Raw genomic sequence first — 24301 nt, 5'->3', positions numbered from 1 at the left:
AACTCCCATGAACCCTCGAGCACCCGATGGAGAGTGTAGAGCTGGTCCAGTGTTCCACGGCCAGGACGAAAACCACACTGCTCCTCCTGGATCCGAGGTTCGACTATCGGCCGGATTCTCCTCTCCAGTACCCTGGCATAGACCTTACAGGGAAGGCTGAGGAGTGTGATCCCCTATAGTTGGAACACAGCCTCCGGTCCCCCTTCTTCCAACCCCGGAGCCTTGCCACCAAGGAGCTTTCCAACCACCTCAGTGACTTCAGCCAGGGTGATGGATGAGTCCGTCTCCAAGTACCCAGCCTCGGCCTCTTCCTCAGAAGACGTGACAGTGGGATTGAGGAGATCCTCAAAGTATTCTTTCCACCGCCGGACAACGTCCCCAGTTGAGGTCAACAGCTCTCCCCCCGCACTGTAAACAGTGTTGGTGAAGAACTGCTTCCCCCTCTTGAGGCACCAGACGGTTTTCCAGAATCTCTTCGAGGCCATCCGATAGTCCTCCTCCATGGCCTCCCCAAACTCCTCCCAGCTTCGAGTTTTTGCCTCTGCAACCGCACGGGCTGCAGCACGCTTGGCCCGCCGGTACCCATCAGCTGCCTCAGGAGTCCCCCGAGCCAGCAAGGCCCGATAGGACTCCTTCTTCAGCTTGACAGCATCCGTTACTTCCGGTGTCCACCACTGGGTTCAGGGATTGTCGCCGCGACAGGCACCACAGACCTTACGCCCACAGCTCTGAGCAGCCGCATCGACAATAGAGGCCGAGAATGAAGCCCACTCGGACTCCATATCTCCAGCCTTCCCCGGAATCCGGGAGATGTCCTCCCGGAGGTGCGAGTTGAAAGTCCCTCCACAGAGGGCTCCGGCAGATGTTCCCAGCAAACTCTCACTACACGCTTGGGCCTGCCAGATCTTTCCGGCTTCCTCCTCCGCCAGCGAACCCAACTCACAACCAGGTGGTGATCAGTTGACAGCTCAGCCCCTCTCTTCACCCGAGTGTCCAAGACACGCGGCCGGAGATCAGATGACACGACTACAAAGTCGATCATCGACCTCCGGCCTAGGGTGTCCTGGTGCCACGTGCACTTATGGACACCCTTGTGGTCGAACATGGTGTTCGTTATGGACAAACCGTGACTAGCACAGAAGTCCAATAACAGAACACCACCGGGTTCAGATCAGGGAGGCCGTTCCTCCCAGTCACCCCTCTCCAAATGTCACTGTCGTTGCCCACGTGGGCGTTGAAGTCCCCCAGGAGAACAACGGAGTCCCCGGTCGGTGCACTGTCTAGTACCCCTCCCAAGGACTCCAAGAAGGCCGGGTACTCAGCACTGCTGTTCGGCCCATAGGCCGACACCACAGTGAGAGACCTGTCCCCGACCCAAAGGCGCAGGGATGCGACCCTCTCGTTCACCGGGGTGAACTCCAACACACAGCGGCTGAGCTGTGGGGCAATGTGCAGACCCACACCAGCCCGCCGCCGCTCCCCGCGGCCAATGCCAGAGAAATGGAGAGTCCAGCCCCTCTCAAGGAGTTGGGTTCCAGAGCCCAAACTGTGCGTGGAGGTGAGGCCGACTATATCTAGTCAGTAACACTCAACCTCCCGCACAAGCTCAGGCTCCTTTCCCCCCAGCGAGGTGACATTCCATGTCCGCAGAGCTAGTCTCCATGTCCGGAGATCCAGTCGCCGAGGCCCCCGCCATCGACTGCCGCCCCATATGGATCCTCCCGCGGGTGGTGGGCCCACGTGAGGATGGCCCCACGTCACTCCTTCGGGCTGAGCCCGGCCGGGCCCCATGAGGGAAGGCCCGGCCACCAGGTGCTCGCTGGCGAGCACCCACCCCAGGCCTGGCTCCAGGGTGGGGCCCCGGTGACGCCAATCTGGGCGACGTAACTGGCCTCGTTGGTACACTTGTCATCCAGGGCTTCTGAACACGTTTGACACATAAACCTCCATATTTAGGATGTATTCTTCTATTCTATTCTTCTTCAGAAAACACTTTGTTCCACCTTGTGATGTCATTTAGTAATACAGGAAGTACTCTACTCTGTTTTTAATCTCCATGCACCTTCACTAGAATCACTTGGATGATTTCAGCCCTAGGAGTTCCAATCTCTACTAAACAAAAAGTAAGAGGTAGCTGTTATCTGGAAAACTATCACTAAGTGACATCACAAAATAAACAGAGCATTTTGAGCATTGGGGATGTAAACAGACTAATAATAAAAGGTTACTGAAACATGTGCGAATGAAACAAAACACAACTCCAGGTCTGTTTTTGATGAGGTAAAAACATTATAAAGCTCTTCTGGGCTTAGTCATGTAACCTTATGGTCTTATTATTTTTATGTTATTGTTGTTCAGTTATAGATCATGACCATTCCAAAAGGTTAATTTTCTCATATACGGGCTTTATATCTCCACTAGTAATCCTTGTTCAAATCAGTTTCAATACAAATTGTACTACTCATTAGTATCTACGTTTTTGACAACCTTCATTAGACGATGTCCGTCTAGATAACCACCCAAAAAGTGCACTTGTTTTTTATTCATTTATTTAAAAATTTTAAATTATACATAAAAAAAGACAAATAATAAATAAATAAATAAATAATAAAGCTCCCACAATGCACCCCTCCCTCCACACTTACCACATCCAAAACAAAAAGTGCACTTCTGCTTATAGTTTTGATTTGGGATCACTGGCTGTCTCACTGCGGTAAGCCATCTTTGTATCCTTCCAAACATTTTTACAGTCTGCTCTTCTATCCTGTTGATTGCACCTTGATGTCTCTGACATGAAGTGAGAAAACCAGTGTGTGACAGAACAAGTTGGAATGTGTCAAATTTAGACACCATTGATTCTCCTCTCTTACTTTATCCACTGTTCAAACAGAGAATTATTACTGCCCTATCTCCGGCTAGATACCACCTTGCCTGCATTTCCATTGATTTTCACAAACTATCTTTTCAGGCTATTTGATTGGCTGCTCTGGTGGCAACTCCTGTATCTTATCAGAATCTGTGCACAGTGTAACAGGACTCTTGGGAGACAGACAGGGAAATAAAAATAAGGGGTAGAAAGTGGAGATTGCTGGTTTGTGTGGACGCTGACAGGAGATGGTGCAGTGGATTTAGGAGATATGCTCAAATCGTCTTGTCAAACCTTGGGCTCTCCACTCCAGGTGTCAGCAGAGGTGGCTCTGGGCAGGCGACTTGGCTGCGAGCACAGGCTAATTGGGTCAGCGGCATGGAAAATATTTGAGAAAAAAAATCAGTCACAATTTAGAGTGTGTGCCTGTTTTAAAATGTCAACACCACAAGCTATTTGGAAGACAGATTTTTTTTCCTATTCATTTTTCACAAAAGCAACTCTCTAAATGTAAATAACTGTGATTAGTCTTAGACTTTTTTTTTTTTTTTACAAAATAGGAAAACTTGTCGCAAAGACTGGGGAAGAGCAGTAGACTTTGTACTTCCCCCTTTTGATAAATACATTTCATACTACTAACTAACAAATAGCCTTTTAAATTCAATGCTGTTTAGACAGATCTTCATGCTCACATTCATTTACTATGACTATATTTTAGCCAGCAAGAACCTATAACAGAATTCAAGGACTTGCAGTTTCCATTTAGCAAGGTTTAAGTTGGTTTGTCCAAGAATCAAACTATATACTCCTGAGATATGTGCATCTTCTTCTCTCATCTCCAGTTTGTAAGAAATAAAGTACCATCACGCAAGGTTAAAGTTGACAGACTGACAGTGTGCCCAGGCTGCTGTGGTCTGAATGTCAAAACACATTTGTTTATTTGTCCATCAGTCAGCAGTGGCGTTTGGACCTCACATGCAGATGACAAGTGTCTGAGTACTAGACAAACCTCTCTATCTCCACTCCATAAGGAGAGAATGATGTGTGTATCATTTAGGGCAGATGGGAGGAGGTCAGGGCAGGACAGCAGGACCTCCTGCCTCTGCCCCATCCGCCTGCTGCTGCTGCCGGACCGGTCACACATGACTGGAGACCACTGATAGGGCCATGCCACAAAATGCTCCACAAATCTCTCTATCTGATCTGGTGGTCTTCATTTTCGATCAATTCTCCATTTAGATTTTCCATCTTGAAATCATAAGGGATGAGTGGTTAGCACACCAGGATGTCTGCAGTCCTTGGATCTGCATATTATGTGTTATTGATTGATTAAGCAACACTGAATACAAACATCCATATTATTCTCTACTTTTCTGTCAGGGACATATGATCTGTTTTGGCTCAGTTTGTCTGCTCGGGCCATTCATTTGATGATGGTATTTTTGCAATTGTTGGATACTGTTGGAACTTTGATAATGCACATACCCCTTTTCTGAAATATTCTGAGCCTCATTTTGTTATTTTGTCATTATGTAAAATGTAAAATGCCCTTTGACGGATATTTGTAGCTAAAATGTAAGATTTTCCGTGGTGCTGCCAATGTTTACTAGAAGCAAACAGTCTCCATGTGCTTTGTGCTGTATTTTTCAGAACGATCAAAGTGGAAATCTACGACTGGGACAGAGATGGAAGGTAAAAGCTCTCAGCTTATATCACAACATATCCATAACATCTCTGTCTAGTCACATCCCTGGCATAACTAAATAGAAAAGAACCACATTTTGCTCTGCTTATTTCCTGCTTAATTTCCATTATCTCAATATTTGTGGTCCCTTAAACACATTTCATTGTAAGTTATTCATGTTGCATCCATTGACTAGAGTTGTTTTGTTTCTTCAAACAGCCATGATTTCATTGGAGAATTTACTACCTGCTATAATCAGCTGTGCCGGGGTCAGTGTGTCTTTGAGGTGAGTGCACATGAACGCCTCTTAGTAACAGACTATAGGTAAGTGTTCCATCCAAAGTGATGGACAGCTGTAACTACTGTCTTTATATTCTATCCTTGCACTTTGCAGCTAACCTGACTTCAGTATTCTAATCCTTTATATTGACTGCTTGCCCTTTACACATAGGAGTATTTATTAGCTGTAGAGAACTGGGAACATCTCAGACTCACAAATTGCTGTGCCCAGGGCTATTACGTGTACAAAGTTTAAACTCTAGAGGGCAGCGTTTAAAACCAACTTCTTTTATAGGCCTGCTCTTTTGAATGGCAAGGTCAAGCTATCCCAAGTTCAACAGCAGTGTCTATTTTGTGAGAATTACCAATAGCCTTGCTTGTCTTTACCTGAAGTTAAGCGGGTGGTAGGTTAAATGGTGCCACAGAGGCTACATGTCCTGAATACTGATAGGAAAGCTACTCTTGATTAAAATGGGGTCCGGTTTTCAGTGAAGTTCTCAGAGGGTCAGATTTGGTGTTACTGCGGCTTTGCTTGGAGGCTTCTTCGGTTTGGCTCATTAAAACACTTGCCATGTTCTATTAGGGTCTGAATTAGTCATGGAGGTGGTTTAAGGAGGAGAGGAGAGGAGGAAAGGGGGGAGAGGTGAGAGGAGAGGAAAGTGGTGACCCCAGCTGGCCTATTCACAGAGCTGACATGGCACTAAAGATGCATCAATTACCCTTCACCAAACCTTAGAATTTTAATGAGGAAAAAACAAGTACAGCAGTTTGGTGCTGCTCTGTTTGCCATGCTGCTGGTGTTACACCGGATAATATATTTGCATTGACCTTTTAAAAATGTATGTTTTTCCTGATGATTTTGTATAGGTAAATGCATAGGTCAGTTGTGTCCAAATTATGGTCCAGGGGCAAAATGCAGTGTTAGCGAAAATAAGTCTTGTTCTAACAACTATGGATGTCTGAGGCAGGAGAAGTTTATTTACCATCTAGGAGACGTTTATTTACCATCAGTCTTAACACTGTACTGTTAGTAATGGCTATTCAAGCCTGACTATGCTTCTACACAAGAAGGTTTAAATAGGAACTAAGAAGGACAGCTTGTAGAAAAGCTGATAGAGATAAACTGAGAAGAACATGGCAGACCGTGCCTGAGAGATGAGTTGACCAAGGAAACTGATAATGTTAAAGAAGGACAAATTCTGTAATAGTTGGATGACACCATAGTAAACACAGAGAAATGTCAACAATGAATTGGAGGCGTCCGTGCTAAGGCAGGGGACACAAAATTCCATAACATGCATCATCTTTTTTTCTAAGAACTCCTGGTGAATTGTCACATTATCGTGACTATTACTTTTTTTTTTTAAGTCAAGTTTAAAAATCTTGCATTATTTTAAAATAAATAACAATCAAACCTCATATCAGTACACCTTTTGGATTTACTGGTTTGACCCAAAGCTTAGGTAGCCCTGACCAAGCTTCATTCAAGATCTAGAGAGATGGGTCCCCCACTGCTCCTGACAGGTTGTCCTAGTGGCACTCAAGGATGGGTCAAATGCAGAAGACAAATTTCACTATAAATATAAAGGTTAATATGCAGCCAATCTCTCCAGGATATTGGAATAGACAGAATATATTTAAACTTCTAATCACAATGCAGATTACTGTGATTGAGGCTAGACGTAGGCTAAAGAGCTTAACATTTTACATATAATACTTGAAAGGATATACCCAGGCTTTTGCAAAACCCAATTTCCTTCAGTGAACATGGCACCAAACTTTTGACACATTTTAACTTTACTAGTTCTACGTTTGAGATTCTTCACCTCAGAAGCCATGCTGTGTGAGATGTTATCAAGTCCAGATTTTATCCAGCCCGCTGAATCATAAAAGTCGTGAAGTTGGTCTTTTCACTCCTCAAATACCCGACTGTCCTTAAATCACCGCTTTAGTCCTTTGTGAACTCTAGGGACAACTCCTCAAAATGTAATCTTCTTTATGACCCACCCTCCTTACGTGGACCTTGTTATTGCTCTACCAACATTTTTATGAGCTTTGAAAACTGCTTAATTAAGTCTAATAAGGTCCATATTGTGGCTTTTCAATGGATATTACGTAATGGCAAATTGCTGTAAGCTGCAGTCAGTAGTGGAAGAAGTGCTTGATTTTGCTACTAAGTAAAACTACTGTAGCAAAAAAATTTATAAATAAATACAATAAAAATAAATAAATGTCACACAAAAAAATCTATTAAAGTACATGTTAAAGTACACTTAAAGAGTAAAAGTAAAAGTATTCCATGTGGATTTCTATTTGCTCAAGCATGTACATAAAAATAAACCTTCAGCCTTTTCAGCAGGTCTTAAACTATAATAAAAAAAAAAAAAAATGGAAATGGAAATACTTTCACTTTTCAGTCCTGTTCCAAAATGTAGTGGAGTAGAAAGTACAGATATCTGCTCTCAAATGTAGTCAAGTTAAAGGTAAAAGTATCCATTTTAAAAATGACTGTACTTTACTACTTTTGCTTAATTACATTTCAGCACCACATACAGCGACAGACTTGCTGATGGAAAAGTGCAAATCATACTTGTATAGCAATCAAAATTAATTAGCATAATAATGAAAATAATAATATAATATAATAATACTTTCACACAACTTTTGTTTTTCTCAAGAGTCATAGAATTGCCCTTTAAAGCCATGACCTTAAGATCAAAACACACCGCAATGCTACCTTTTAGTAATATTTGATCCAAAACATTGTGAATAGGTCATGGGCTGCATTGCTGGAGTATGTTAGTATTTCGCTGAAGCCAATCTGACGTGCTCTGGGCCCACACAAACATTAGAGGTGTGAGTAGCAGTGACAGGCGGCTAATGCTAACATGCTCTGGTGTAATGGAGGGTGATGCGTGTGTGACGTAGTCTGACAATCAGAGTGTAACAAGCCCAGAGTGTGTTGGAGGATCTGAAAATATGTGGGCAGGAGGTGATGGGAGGAAGAGTACATGTCAGAGCTTTTATACGGTAGTTGTATTCAAGAGTATCCCTTTAGGCTTCTGCTTTAAAGAAGCAAGGACTTATCTTGGTGCATATACCACTCTCTGAATATCTGGAAACCCATTTCAAACATGTGGAGAACTCCAAACAATCAAATCTAATAATAATATTTATAATTCTGACTGCGTTAAACATGTCACATATTTTTCACCAATTCTTTTTGTGGAGACATCATGCTGGGGGTGTTCTACATGTGTATGATGGAATGTTCATGAGTTACCATGGTGACACAATGCAAACTTTAGCAAGAAATAGACAAAAATGTTTTGAGATGGTTTGAAAACTTATGAACAAAAAAATACAAAATGAATTCACTGTTTGAGGTGGGTCAGTTTTGAAGAAGAAGTCAGTGCACCAGGACTATATTAGATGAATATTGCAGTTTACCAGTTAACCAACAAACTGTAAAACATTGATCTCTGGACTATGTTACAGTTTACAGTAATAAATACCAGAAAGGTATAAGTATTTTGTTATTTCATCCAAAGGTTTTAGGGTGTAATGCAGCTGACATTGTGCTAATATGTTCAATCAATGAGTTAGTAACTTTCAGCACCACATATGTAGAGTAGTTTTGTATTGTCAGAGTTTTTAAATATAACTTTTTGCAAACTGTTGCATTCCTTTTGGCAGCTGCTAGACACACGTGAGGTGTTAATCTTTTCGCTTCACTTCCTGAATATGTTTTTGCCACTTTTTTTTTCTTGTCACTTTCACCTTTTAACCCACCTCTATTACAAGACATGCTATAAAATGCATCATTTTTTTATCAGTCAATATTCACAAACAAATCTAGATAAGAGCATGTTTCCAAATGGCCTAAAGCTTACAATGCTGAGACTGCACAGAGCTGGTCCTGAGCCTCCAAGTGAATAGATATTACTTTATATAATCCTGGTTACGCTTCCAGGCCTGATCAATGCTATCTCATGCACACCTACTATACTGTTCTTATTGGATTCAGGCTGTGTGCCCCATTACACTTACACACAGGTGGGAGGATAAACATGTGCTTATTACTTGCCTGTGGGGTGCAAAAGGCAGAAAAAAGTAAATATTTTTCATCTGTATTTCTATTGTAGGTGGTGAACGCCAAGAAGAAACTCAAGAAGAAGAGATACATAAACTCAGGAACGGTAAGAATGTGATTATAGCCAACAGGAGATGTAATAATAACATTGTGTGAAGTCATTTTTGTGGAACATGTTTTGTATAGAGATATCAGAGTGACATTTACAGAGCATGGAAAGTGAATATACAGATGTAAGTGATTACAGGAGGATTAGAAACACCTCATCAAAAACATACCCCGAATTGTAATTGTTTCATTCACACTTGTTTACATCTTCAAAGATCAAAATGCTCTGTTTCACCTTGTGATGTCATGAAGTGGTAGTTTTAAAATTATCAGGTACTTTTTACCTTTTGTTCCGTAGAGAATGGCAATTCCAGGTCTCAAATCATCCAGATTCTAGTGAAGGTTTACAGAGTTTAAAATACAGTGGAGCACTTCAAGTATTATGGCATGACATGACAAGGTGTTTTCAGTTTGAGAAGAACTCAGCCTAAATATGCAAGGATGGAGTGTTAAACATATGTGATTGAAAGAGAACACTCCAGGTATGTTTTTGATGAAACATTATAGCACAGATCAGAAAATAGTGTAATATGTTACGTAGTAAGTGTTAGAGAACAATTTATGATAAAGTTATATAATTGAGCAGATGATTAGATGGTGACAAGTAATGCTATTGACATGAATTGGAAATATCCTAATATACTGTATCTTTTTTGTTGGATGGTCTGCCACCTGCTCTGGAGATATGATTGCTTTGCTTGGAATGTTCCAAACAAACTTTTCAACTTTTCAATTTTGATGGACATCAGCAGGACAGGCAATCCCACTCTCAGTAAGAATGTATGTTTTTCAGGGATTTTTTGAGCAACAGACAGCACCTGTAATTCAATACATGCACGATAGATTAGTTTGTGGAGTAGAAAAAAAGATGGCAGAGTCACTCTGATTTGCGGTGTATTTATTAATAGCCATGAAGATAGATTAGTTTAATGCCATACCACAGAACATTCCAGGCAAGCTTTAACATCGCCATGGAGACAAGCAGGTGGCAGACCTTCTTACTAGAAAAGTTCCACAGAGCAGCTCTCTTGACAATCCCTGTCTGCCGTGATGCATGAGTCTAATAAATCTAACTGCTCTAATGCTTCTCAAAGTTTCCCACAGTGACGCACACACTATTCTCTGTCCACCTATACCAAAACTCCATAAGTAAATTTGTAAAACATTTGCGTTCTATTAAATGGGGCGAAGTCCATCTTAAAGACAGCTATTAGGGAGCCATCAGCGAGTTGACGTGACAATATTTATAAACTACACACATTAGCCCATCTTGCACACTGCTTTGGCTGCTCCTGTGGATCCTAGTGGCAGTGTAATTAAAATCTGAGGCCAGTTATCCATCAAAGCTCCCAGACTTGAGCTTGGTCCTCTGCTGATGGCTCCTCTGTGATGCTAATGCTAATATGCAGCCTGCGCAAAGATAAGTTATTTAGTGTGCGGTTAGTGCTGAGGTCAGTTGGTAATTTGGAAGCACTGGCATGGCTTAATTACAAAGCTAAAGATGATTTGTTTGGGCTCTCTCCCCTTAGGTGTCCTTGTTGTCATTCAACGTGGAGTCGGATCACACTTTCCTCGATTATATCAAAGGAGGGTGAGTGAACTGTCTGTTTGCTTTGGTTGTAAATGACTAAACCTTTATGCCCTTAACAACATCAACACCATAGACTATATAAAGTAGACTAAGGCTACTTTCAGACTGCAACCTGAAATGACCCAAATCTGATTTTTTTGCCCCTGTGCGACCTGTATCTGATCTTTTAAACACAGTCTGAACGATACAGATCCGATTTTTTCAAATGCGACCCGGGCCACTTGGATATGTGGTCCTAAAACCGATACATATCCAATCTTTTGACACTGCCACATAGCATTGATCCCACCTACATGTCAGAACAACACGGTAACAAGCACTGATCCCAACATTTGCTCACTGAAATAAGCTGCCAAAGATGTGTTTCCTCCCATGAGAGTGGGATAAGTAGGCGCTCACAAATGTACACAAATGTTCTTCTAGTCATATGAAAATTGTGTATGAACTCTATGTCAATGAAGCAGTAAAGCACATCGCAATCACACCACTCTTGGCTGCAACTCCACACCTACATGTTCCTTTCTATGGACGTTGCTGCCACTGCCCCACAAAACACCATAGCCAAATGTGAACACTTCCTATTTGGAATGTTAGCTACGTCCATTTATATATACAGCCTATGATCAACATCCAGTTAAAGTCATTTACATGTTTCAACTTAAAAAGTCAACATTTGGTGTAGGCCTCATAAAGCAGACTGTGATGGAAAATATTTTATTAGACAGTACACTGGAACGTTATCTCCATGCAAGCAAAACCAGAGGACAAAACACATTTTAGAGATGACATAAACTATTTAGTGTAATGGTTTATCAAATTCACCATATAACTGATAGAGCTGCAGTGAGCTGAAGTGTATCTTAGTCGGATTTGTTGTTTTCTCTCTGAATGCCACTACATATACATTACATGCTAGCAGGCCTAATTAGTAGTTGCTAAATTAGTTTCTTGGTCACATTTTGCAATTTGACAGCTACTGCAAATGTGTGCAATGAAAATGTAGTTTGCTTATATTATGTGATTGATTTATTTAACACTTTTATGATTTAAATATGCATTGCTACATTTATCAAGCTGTTACAATTTCCTTAACTATAATTATAACATATCACAGTATATAGATTTGTATTATAATTATTTAATTTCAGTGGGTTGTGTTCAAGACTGTTTTCTGTGATAATTTCAGATTGATGGTATTAGCCTATTTTTAATCATAATGACCGTTTGTTGATTTTGAAAAATCTTATATGTTAGAACTATCTTTTTGTGGGCAGAGGAGATATCAAAAACTGCCAGTCTTTGTTTTATTTGGATATAGAATTCTGCCCTCCACCTTATTTTGAAATCATGAACACAACCTATTTGGGATCATCCGATGCAGAAGTAAATGAAGAGAAATACCATGGCCAGTGTGCCCATTAGTGTGTGTGCTGCTGTGAGCTTGGCAGGAGCTCTGATGTTTTTGTTGGCACTTCTGATTATCATTAAAGAGGGTTTTCATGAATGTCCCACTCTGGAGATTTCTTTGCACTGTTGTCCAACCATCTGACTAAACATGCCAGCGACAACTTATTGGTGTATTCAAAGATATGGCTTATCAAAACTGACAATTCTCTTTGAAATTCTGTTTTAGTGAGATTTATTTTCATCCAATTTAGAAAGATGTGATTAAAGCGCCTCCTGATGAGATGTGCCATGTGTGACCATCGAATATGCAGTTGTTATATTTGATCCTCTGTGTGAATAGCTCTGTATGAAATGTATTATAAGAGATGAAAATGAACCAGGAGTTATGCCATGGCTTCCGTGCTCATTTATTGTGTTGGTTACGGATTAAAACACACACACACACACATATACATCTTAAAGGGAGGGTATTATACAAAATCGACTTTTTGGAGCTTTCTACGTTATAAGATTGTTCCCTCATCAAAAAACATGCCTGGTTTTAGATGTTATTGATGTTTGAGTAATTTAGTGATCTCTCCTTCAAACTGTTCTTATAATTAGCTGTAAGTGGAATTCTCAGCCCACAAGTCCATGTCATCCATGCTCCCATAAAAGCCTGATACAAAACAACACACTTCAGCTGCACAAACATAATGCAATGTGCAGCAGCTTCATTAGCAGGACACACAACGACTCATAGTAATATCATAGTGCTCTCAAGCGGGTGTGACTTAGCATGGAGAGCTGTTTTCTGAGAATTTAGCATTTTCAAAACAATAAAAGGTAACATGGTGATCTAAATATATTAGTATTTAATACCCCCTCTTTAAAACAACACATTGGCAACAATATTTTTGTGATGTCAACAGTTCCTTTAAGACAAAAATAAATAAATAAATAATAATAATAATAATTGAAAAATGTGTATCTCAATGTTAAACCTTACATTTTTATGAACAGATTAATGCAGACCAAGAGTAACAGTGTGAGCAGTGAGCAGTGTAAATATGGCTGCAGCAGTGGCTTTATAAACAGTGACTGTCTTTGGTGTTTGGGTTTAGAATGAGGTGAGGCAGAGGGGGGAGAGTGCTGAGATTGTCCATTAGTAGTTCAATAGTCCGATGGCCTGAGGGAAATATTGTCACACTGCTGTGATAGTGGACCAGATGGGGATGTAATGTGATGTTGGACTGTTGATTGGTCAGGAGAGGAGACCACCTCCCTCCCCTCTCTCTGTGGGTCCGGTCAGTACTGTCCCAAATAAGGCTCTACTTGAACTTCAGCAATGGTTTGTGTCAGTGACAGAGTTGACAGTCATGATAGTAAACATGCCCAGGGCACAGGCCAGGAAGTCATGCTGGTTTGAGATGCAAGTCCAATATATTTGTTGTGGTCAGTTTTCATGGATACGATGTAAGATGGAAACACAAATCAGGCTAAGTAGGTCCAAGTAGGGCTAGTGGAAATAGCTCTGTAGAGCACTTTGTGAAGGTCCTATTTTATGCTAAACTGACTCTTGTGAGCTCTTTAAGCAATGTTAGAATTTTGTGATTTTCTAAAAACATACTTGGAGTTGTGTTTTGTTTTATTCACACATGCTTGAATAAGCCTTTATTATTAGACTGTCTATCTTCATGGAGTAATAGTTTTCAAGTTAACAGGTACCTTTTACCTTTAGTTCAGCAGTTCCAGGGCTGAAATTATCTAAATGATTCTAGTGAAGGAGTTTGGAGTTTAAAAACATAGCAGAGTGCATCCTGTATTACATCATGACATCGCATGGTGGAACAGAGTGCTTTCTGTTCAAGAGAAGAACTCAACCTAAATGTGCAGGGTTTGTGCATTAAACATGTGTGAATGAAACAACTCCAGGTGTGTTTTTGACAAGGAAACAACACTATAACATACATCAGAAAATGGCACAATATGGGCACATTTAACAGCTTTAAAAAAGTCTGGGCTGTTGGGCTGAGCTGTTTTTACATATATAGAAAAATAAACAATTTGAGTACTCTTGTATATACGTGTAACCTGTGGGTATAGCTTTCCATTTCTTTCAGATTGCCCAAAATGTTAAGACACTGGCTAAGAACTCTCAGCAGCAAGCTATTTGTGGTTCAATTTCAGATATGCACAGTTCCCTTTCTACTTTAATGAGAGTATAGTCAAGAGAGCCATGCTATCTCTGCAACTAATCAACAGAAACACGGTTAGAAAATGAGTCATTCAAGTTTTAATACAGTAAGATTGAAACCAGCTCTGACTCATCATACCAGCACTTGTCCACAGCATTAGACTCACTTTATTCTTGTTGACTCTTTTCTTTCTAAAACGTCTCCCTGAAGTCTTTTTCTTTAATCGGGGTCCATGAGTCGAGTGTGTGTGAATATGAATGAGCGTGATGAAATATGGAGAAGATGTGAGGGCTTAAAGAAGGGCGGACAACCTGCCACTTACAGACATGTTTTTCAGTGGATCAGAGGCTGCCCTGGTTTAGACCCTGTCCCAGTTCTGTCCCACAGCTCAAATGGACTCACAAATGGACCCTACTACCCTAATGTACAGTATGTATTTTACTATACTCTTCTAGCTCCCATTGGGTCTCATTTGACAAGAATTATGGAGCTCCATGGACTGACAACAACCTTCAGCAAAAAGTAAAAATTCACCTAGTTTGTTCTTGTTTATAAGAATACAAGGGTGGGTTTGAATTATTCATTTATTTTGTCCTGGTTTTAATATTCAAACCCAGATAAACACTTTACAAACTTGTGTATCCTCATTAGATTCATTAAAAGCGCTGACAGTTACGATACATTTGACTTGTGGTGACTGCTCTACACTGTTTTTTTGGCCCACTTTAAAGAATGTAGGTTATTTTTTGAGCAATTCTGTTGAAAGTATACCTTCAGTTAGGGCTGTGCAATAACTGGTATTTTAATTGAAAAGATTGAGATGAATCAGATTTGAATAGAGACATTCAGTAATATCAAAGGTCCTATACTAGTATTACACAAAATTGTCTCTTGTGAGATTTAAACCATGTTACAAGGTTACCTCTTCAAAAACATAGCCTACTTGGAGTTGTGTTTTGATTCCTTCATGCTTGTTTGAGTAACCATTTGTTATAAGTTTGTCTACATCTCTAAAGCTCAAAATGATCGTTACCACCTTGTGATGTCACGTAGGGGTAGTTTTCAAGTTAACAGCTTCTTTTACCTCTATTTCAGTAGAGGTAATTCCAGGGCTGAAATTATGTAAATGATTCTTGTGAAGGTGTAGGGGTTCCAGTATTACCACCATGATATAAGAAAATGGAACAGAGTTTCCTGTTTAATAGAAGAACTCAGCCTAAATATGCAGGGTTTGTGTGTTAAACATGTGTTAAACGTGTTAAACACAAAACACAATTTCAGGTATGTTTGTGATGAAGAAACAGCATTATAACAGATCAGAAAACAGAATAATATGAAACCTTTAAATTGTCAGTGATATACTTGGGTCTTTTTAAACGAATAGGTTCATAGCCAAGCTTGTGGCAGCAAAAGCATGTGCTTTGTAGCAGAGTTCAGACTTTAGAGAGGGATTTTGTATTGGGTAAAATGATTAGTGTTCTTTTTACTTTTTTAGTCATATCTGCAGTTATCACTCATCAATCATGTTCTCTTGTGTTTTCTATTTTTGCTCAAATCCCAGAAAGTAATGTTTGTTGTGACATTTCTTTCCTTTCCATGGCATTCTTTATAGTTTGTGGACAAAATGAGGTATGAGTTGTTGTCGGAACTATTAAGTTATTATAATTTTGTGTTGCATAATGACTCTGGAACTACCTTACAGCTGTTTATGTAGAATTATCTTTATCTTTACTACCTTTACTTTATCATTCACTATGTCTGAGTCCATAAAACTAAGAGGTGATCTATTATACAGTGTGAATAAAAGTCTGAATCTGTATTTCACTGTAGTTTGGTCAATGTGACATCCCTCCAGGTTTCAACTTGTAGTACACGGAAGCTGGATGATAAAACAGGTAGTCCCATCATTATTCTACAGAGGTGTTTCACAGAAAAGTGTAGTAGCTTGTCTCCTGAAGAGCTTAAAGAACAAAGAGTTTCCCTGGACGTTGCTATGGAGAACATGTCAAACTAAAATGTACAAGATCACACAGAGAACTATGATAAAAGCATTTGAGAGCCTCCCCATTGATACAAAGTTATGAAAGAAAGTAAAGTTTTATATGATGAATCATTGTTATTTTCACAATAATTTCCAAATTACAGCTGCAGGTTTTATTTTTATTTTTCGATTAGCAAAATTGAAAAGTGGACAACCCCAGTAGGTTAGCACACCAAATTAATTAAAATAGCCCTTTAAAAGTTTCAAGATCAGTGCTTTTATTCAAAATTGTTAAAAGTGTGTTCTTGCTTTGAAAGTTTTTGAGAGGAGCATGTCAGGAATCATTATAATAAAATGACTTCAGGAGAGAGATATTTTAAAATGGTAAAATGTGCTCCAACATTTGCTTTGGAGCTCTCTACGGCATTTAAAGCCCATTCTGGTACATTAAGAGCAATACAGCTTGTATCACATTTGGTCTAAACATTTTTCTGACCCAGTGGAGTATGCTGAATGTAATTGGGAGTGATTTATTACTGTAAATATTGTACAGCTATGGGATTGGTCGCAACATTAAACACAATAGTTGAGTTGTTTTGAAATTAGTTTGCTATTACTTCAAACTACATGGGGAAAATTGAGATACAGTGTGTACCAATAAATATGCTTGCTTCCCCAACCAAAACTAATGAAATAAAGACCATATTTCATAGATATTCTTGTGATCAGTTAAGTTGTCTAGCGGATGTCTAAAAGATGAATGTACCACGACTTGTCATTGTTGCAAAATGTTTCTTAATCAAGTCACCATCTGCTCACTGTCCCTGAGTTTCATTAAGTCTGGGTCCCTCATTACAAGCAGTTACAGAAAGAGGACATATGAAAAGGATCAATTCAAACAGAACTTGAATCGACACTGAAACTATACTATTGAAGCTTATACTAATATGTTGGAGTCAGTGTATTCAAACATTTAATTAATTACATTATTGCTATTCACTGTAAGTATTCCATTAACGCTTCATGGGCCATATGCCGTATCTTTATACCTTATCTTCACCATCCAGTCAGTCATTTATTCATTCATTCATTCATTCATGTGTTTATTTGGCCAGTGTTTAACTCATTGCAGTCTATATGCATTATATTCAATCTGATGTCAAAATAAAACATATTCAGTATGTAGAACAATCAAATCAAATACTAGGTAAGTCACTGACCAGGTGTAGGCAGAAGCTAAAGCTTGCTGTGCCTACTCTTATCTCCAACTACAGCACATTAATAGACATTCATCTCAACATTTTAGTACAACATATTTAAAAAATCAACAGTTATTCTAATTATAACAAAAATCTCTTTATTGTCATTATTCTTTCTAATATTTTTCCATTGCTATACTCTTAAAATTTATTTTGAATTGAAGAAGAGAAGTTGCTTGTTTTAGCGCACTGCAGCAATTGTTCCATAATTGAACTTGTTTTCTTGATAAACAGTGTTCCTGAGAGTCGTTCTTACATGTGTCCTGTTGAATATACATATGCCCCTTAAATTATATTTACTTTCTCTCTGAGTGAACATTGCCTGCAAAGAAAGAGGAATTTCATTATGTTTGAATTTGTACATGAACTTAGCCGTGTACAAGTCGACCGAATCATAGAACTTTAGAACATTTGATTTGGATGAACAATGAACATTTTAATAAAGACTGACATTTAGTAATGTTAAAAGTCGTATATTACACAAAATTGCCACTCGTGAGTTTTGTTTCATTCACATATGTTTGAGTAACTCTTTATTATTGTCTGTCTACATCTCCAAAGCACAAAATGCTCTGTTCCACCTTCTGATGTCACGAAGAGGTACTTTTCAAGTTACAAGCTAATTCCTCATTACAAACAGTTATAGAGAGAGGACTTACGAAAAGGATCAGTTTAAACACAACTTGAATCGAATCTATAGTACTGAGACGACTTATATGTTTGAGTCAGTGTATCAGAGTATTCAGAAACTTCTGTAAATAATTACAGTATTGACATTCACTGTAAGTGTCCAATTAAAGCTACATGGGCCATATGCTCTGTCTGTATACCTTCACCATCTTATATATAGCTGTTGGAGTTTGTTTAATAAATGTATAGAAACTGTAGGACTTTCTGCACCGCTAGCATCATTGACAATGCTGCAGCTGTGCTAACCAGACGGATTTGTCAAAGTAATGCATACATATTACCTCGCCCACATCGGATGGCACAATCATAATAAATAACCAAATTTACAGGCATGGTATTGCATTAACAGCAAAATGGTTTACGCATACAGGGATAGAGAAAAGAAGGATGAGTGGAAACAAAATTACTCATGCTTACGTTCAAAGTATAAAACACAGAATACGAAAAGGAGATTAAAAATAAACCAAAAGCAATGAAATCCAATATGTTGTTTGGGAGATTTAGCACATCTGAAACAGCAGTTCTTGCATTGCTGGATATTTGCTGTCTCCTGTGGCCAGCCGTTAAGATGGGTCAGGTTTATTTGTACAGCCTTAATAAGAGTTTGTGCCTCAGAGGAATCCTGCACCCACTGAACAAAAGTAACCCACCGGCCTTATATCATGAAAAAAGGAGAAATCCTCAAACTATAGCTCATTAGAAGAAAGGCCACGCTCCCGGTGGGACGAGCAAACTTATGGAAGGGGGCGGGAGACCAATTAGCTTTATATGTGTTGGAGGTTTAAAATAACACATGTGGTGGTAAATATATGAAGATAATCCCGGAAATATACAGTAATCAATCAGGAAGTACATTTTACCACAGGGTCAAGGCAGTGTATTTGATAGGCCTACCTGTCCGAGCTCTGATAAATTACATAAAAAATTAAGTTACATTAATTTACATCAGGGAAGCCATCTAATATAAAATCGTAGTTAGAATTTCAAATATAATCCATCCAGCTCCATGGATATTACATGCAAGCATATTTCAGCATGTGTTCTTATACTCATTCTGATATAGACCAAGATTTTAACACTATTGATGAAATAATGAATGAACTTTATATTATTTCTGTTTAGATTATTTCTGTATTGATACTTGTTCTAGTTGAGAAGAAAGGGTCCAAAAATATTCATTAAGTTATTGAGTCAAATAAGTATTGAAGTGCTGATTGGTAGTATGATTCATCAGCCGTTTTCACTTCGTAGAAACAGTCCGACGTTGCAGTTTTAGAATTTGTTGGCTCAACGGTAGGCAGGTACTTTTTTTCATTTAACCAATCGCTGCTATTTGGTAGTGACGTATGTAATGCAGCGCTAACGGGGCTAACTGGTATATTAAGCTTTTCCCAAATCCCGTAGGAAGAAGGACAATAACGTCTTTCCCCTTGATAAAATTCACCAAACATTCTCTTTGTTCCAGCTTTAAATCCTCGATCTCGGGAATCGTTACCAACACAGAATGTATGGTTCTTTGCTGATTGGCTGGTGCCTGAACTTGCACAGAGTTTTTGCAAACCATTTAGCGTATTCTGATTCCTGACCTAGTCGCTGGAGAGAAATTTAATTGAGCGGGGGCACTAGGTGGCGCCAGCCTGGCTAGCTGATTGGTGCTAAGGTGCAAAAAAACAACAACAACAAAAAAAACAACAAAAGTCAAAGCCACACATTTCTAGTAGCTATTTCATATCACACTGAACTTAACTTCTGATTTCTTGTTACTATATCTTTCTCATTTCATAGTCAGGGTAAAGTTGTCTGACCCAATAAAAAATAAATTACCTATGACTCCTTGTAGCCTACAGTAAGGCCTGGTAAAAGCTTCTAGTCTTCATTGATTGTACAAGTGCTGCTAAATGAGTTCTTTTGTCCTGCTTGATTTATTCAGAGGGACTGGACCAGGCCACACATTTCCATTCATTGCAGAGGTTCAGAAGGCCATCAGTGTTATTCATGAGTCCAGCTTTGAATTGCCATCTGAACTCTGAATTTTTGCCTAAAACGCTCTATAATATTTCCTTTTTAGCTAAAACTGAACACTGACCAACTGCAATGAACCATGTGTGCATTTTTATTTTTCTTGTTCCAAATTGAAATCTCCAGCCTGGCTTGATTGCATGTTGCTTTCTTATTACCAGGTTTTCTTATATGGCGCCTTTTTGTATTGGAGGGTAAAAAAGCAATTTCGCCTGACACTGTAGCACATCCTAACAGGTTTCACACTGAATTGGTTTCTCATTAACTTTCATTAACTTTCAATTCGGGGGCTAAAGATATTGTAAAATTGAGGTAATTAAAGTCCAAAAGCCATGCAGCGCTTTTTTCACTGGTATGGGCTAATAAAAGATTGATATTCTATTCATCATGTGCTGAAAAATGTTTCTTTTTGAATCAAATCTTTGGTGCGATCAGGCGTGTAATGGCATGTGTAGCCCCTCGCTATTGTGTTGAGTCTTATTAAGCTTTAATAGTTCAATCCCCAAAATATCATGCTGTACTGAGATGGGAGAAAGCCAGAGCCAGTTCTTTTAGCCTTCTTTGATTTAGGAGCATGTTGTGGTTGGAACTCATAATGTGTGGTCCTCTACTTTTGACTATACATTTCTTAGAACTAAGAGACCATGTCTGAAGGTAGCTAGAAAACTTACAGGATTGTATTATAAAGTACTTTAGTATGAACTGTTTTGTGATACTCTCATCTTGCAAAACATTTCACATTAAATCAGTGTATAACTTTTGAGCTGGTTTCATAAAAAAATATCTGTATATCCAAGAACCACAGGTATATGTGACCTTTCAGCACTTTAGTTTTTCTCAGAGAAGACAGATTTGGGCAGACACACGCTCTAAAATATTTATGTTTGAAAGTCCAAAAGGCTGCTGATGGTTTAGTGGCTTTGTGCTGCACTTTTTGCATCTACAGAAGCCCAGCAGGGACAATCTTGGACAAAATTATTTTTTCTTTTTTTCTTTTTCTTCTTCTTTTTTTTTTTTTTTTTTTTTTTACTTTTTATTTGTGCTTTTTCAAGGTTTAACAATTATATAAGAACGAATACACAGTCTGTGGTGTTCTACAAAAAAACAAAAAAAACAAAAAACAAAAATGGTTATACATTAAATGTATAAATGTCCTCCATTATATCTATCCATTGTTTCAATTTCAAAGGATCACTCTTCAGCCAGTTTCTTGTTATACCTTTCTTGGTGCCATCAGCATCAGTTTATACAAATAGAAGTCCTCGGTTTGAATATTGTTTTTATTCAATAAGCCCAAGTACATAACCTGTGGGTCATGATCTGTTTCATAGCCAAATATCTCTTCCATTTCAGTTTCAATATGTTCCCAAAAAGATTTAATTTTAATACACTTCCAAAACACATGAGAATGATTGACACTCCAATCACCACACTGTCTTCAGCACTGTTGAGGAGTTTTCAATTGCTTACTTTTGATGTGTGGAGTAATAAAATACCTCACCAGGTTTTTCCAACCAAATTCTCTTCTTGTCTTGAACAAGTGGAAGTGTGCTGTAAGAGACATACAGAGTGCCAATCGTCTGACAATTCCAGTTGTAACTCTGTTTCCCACTTTTGCTTGATATACAAGGTGTCATTCCAGTTAACATTTTGCAAGTATTTATACAATCTAGATACAATTTCACTGCAATAATTACAATACACTACAATAATCCACTGCCTTCTTGTGTAAAATGATTTTTAATTTCTGTGTTTGGATTTGGAAATACATAAACAATTCAGAATGATTTCAAAAGAATTGTCCATCTGTTAATGTGCACATGGCTGTAATTCCCTTTGTTGACCCATTTTATAAATATACTTTCCAGCTGTCCATCTCTGACTTTTGGAGAGTAAGCTGGCCATACCAATAATTTACAGTCTCCATCGATTTAGCATTCATCCACCAAATCCCACCAGACCTTGAGAGTTGATTCAATAAAAGGGTTCACCTGTTTTGACTCTGTACCAAATTTGTCACACAGTCTTGTTTGCGGTTGACATGTACAATAACATAACTCAGTGTGTTCCCATTTTGAGTCATATTCTGGTGAACACCAGTAAACAACATATTTCCAATGGGCAGCTAGAAAATAATCTTTAAAATTAGGAAAAGCAAGCCCTCCTCATTTTTTCTCTAGCTGAAGTGTTTTGAATTTTACCCTTGATTTTGTTCCCTTCCAAATAAATCTACTCACAAGTTTATAATAATCAATAAACGATGCAAGTAGGACAGGACTTAAGCAACAACCTTGCCTAATTCCTCTAAATAATTCAAAAGCATCTGTTAAGTCACTATTTATTTGAATTCTGGCCAATGGTTGTGGTACAAAGTCTGTATATATATTCCATATATACTATATAATATAAAAGCTCCAGGTGTCTAGTTATAATAGAGGTAAATAGTTTATAGTCAATGTTTAAAATATAGATGGGATAGTGGGACTCACAGTACTGCTTATTTTTTGGTATTTTCTTTCTAAGATGGTGGAATTTTTTTATATTTAAGTGACCAGTTGAAAGAGTCCAACTAGGCACTAGGTCTTCTTTGAAATCAACCTTTTACCATTCATTAAGCTACCCATCATTCCCTGGGCTTTTGCCATTTTTTTATCTTCTAGTAGCCTGATTCAATTCTTCTGTTGTAATCAGTTTACTTAAGGAATCATTTTGAGTTTTTTTCTATAGAGGGTCCAATTTAGCCAAGTAATCTTCAATTTTTTTTTCTTTTACAGGCCCTGACTGGTTGTATATCATTACGTATAGCATAATCATTTTGAAAAACATTTTTTCTGTTTCATAATTTATCTCCTTATTAATTGGGTCTCTAATCTTATTAACTGCATTCTGTATTTGAAGTGCTCTTAGCTCTTAGATGTTTTGCCAACATTTTAGTAGCTTTAGGGCTTGATTCATAAAATGTTTGTTTTGTCAATCTTTTCAATCTTCTGAGCTGCCAACTCAGTCAGTTGTGTCCTCACATCTTTTATACCTTCTGCCAAGGTCTCCCTTGTATCTGTGTGCTGTTGCTTTTCTAAGTTCCTCAGTCGTTGCTACTTTAGATGGCGCTAGCCTTTTTATTTTGTTGATATGGGATATGATTGATAGAAAGTTCTCTCTCATGACTGCTTTGATAGTATCTCAGAGAATTGTTGGTTCTATCTGTTCATGTATATTAGCAATACAGTCTTGCATTTCTTTTTAAATTTCCTGCACAACTGCTTAATTTTTAAGAATACCAATATTCATTTTCCACAGTGCTATAAGACCTTTGAAGATCTTCGATGTCCAGTGCGGGGGGCACCAATGTGTGTAGGATCGCCACTGCTCTTCGAAGGGCAGACACTCTGGTGAGAAAGGCAGGCACAATTAACAACCTCAATCATGACTGGCTCTTGTGGTTGCTATGATACTCTGGGTCAGATTTCCAAATATGGAGCCTGGCTCCAAATTCGCTCCTGCAAACATTACCATTGGGTTCTACATTTAAGTGGAGCTAAACACTATGGGTGACGTCACACTCATTTAGTTCACTTCTTTTATACAGTCGATGGCCATGACACCCAGTGTCACCGCTTTTGAGATGGTCATTAAGACAAAAATTCTTTCAGTGCATAAAAGTTCATCTAATGCTATTTTTTAACTTGTATTGGGCTCAGTAAGTCTGGTCTTGTAGAAACAAAGAAATAAGGAACAGGATATGTGGAGCGTGCACTGTATTGTTTTTTTATTCCTCCCTGAAACTCTTCTTGTCAAATGTGTTGTAGTCTATTCAATGTACAATAAATCATGTCATGAAACAATTTACATCATGTCCATTGTTTAATAGATAAATACCTTAAAGTGCACCATGTAACTTTGTAACTTCTGGTGGTGCTTGCCTCATTTGCCTGGAATTTTCCACAGTCTTAAACCTGTTCATCATGTATTAATCCAATTACAGTCGTTCATTGCTTAAAGAAATTCCTTGACAAACACGCATTCTTATACTGTAAGTGTGATCTCCTCTCCACAGATCTGACCTGTAATTTGGTCAGGTGGCATCACTTGCTTGTCTCAATGGAGATAGATTAGCTTAATGCCATGCTTTGGAACATCTTCATGTCAC

General features: G+C 38.7%; 1 protein-coding gene across 1 annotated transcript in view; it reads left to right on the top strand.

The window, feature by feature from the left end:
- cpne5a (copine Va) overlaps nucleotides 1-24301 on the top strand; it is a 115862-nt gene that overhangs the window by 75041 nt on the left and 16520 nt on the right. Inside the window, exons 11-14 of the mRNA XM_055165912.1 lie at nucleotides 4517-4558; nucleotides 4770-4836; nucleotides 8975-9028; nucleotides 10560-10621. Of these exons, the coding sequence (XP_055021887.1) occupies nucleotides 4517-4558; nucleotides 4770-4836; nucleotides 8975-9028; nucleotides 10560-10621 (225 nt within the window). The remainder of the gene's footprint in view (nucleotides 1-4516; nucleotides 4559-4769; nucleotides 4837-8974; nucleotides 9029-10559; nucleotides 10622-24301) is intronic.

Source organism: Boleophthalmus pectinirostris, unplaced genomic scaffold (genome assembly GCF_026225935.1).
Source record: "Boleophthalmus pectinirostris isolate CB_2022bp ecotype Guang Dong unplaced genomic scaffold, ASM2622593v1 HiC_scaffold_8, whole genome shotgun sequence".
NCBI lineage: Eukaryota > Metazoa > Chordata > Actinopteri > Gobiiformes > Gobiidae > Boleophthalmus > Boleophthalmus pectinirostris.
Note: the sequence above shows the minus strand (reverse complement) of the source record. Positions and strands in the feature narration are given on the sequence as shown.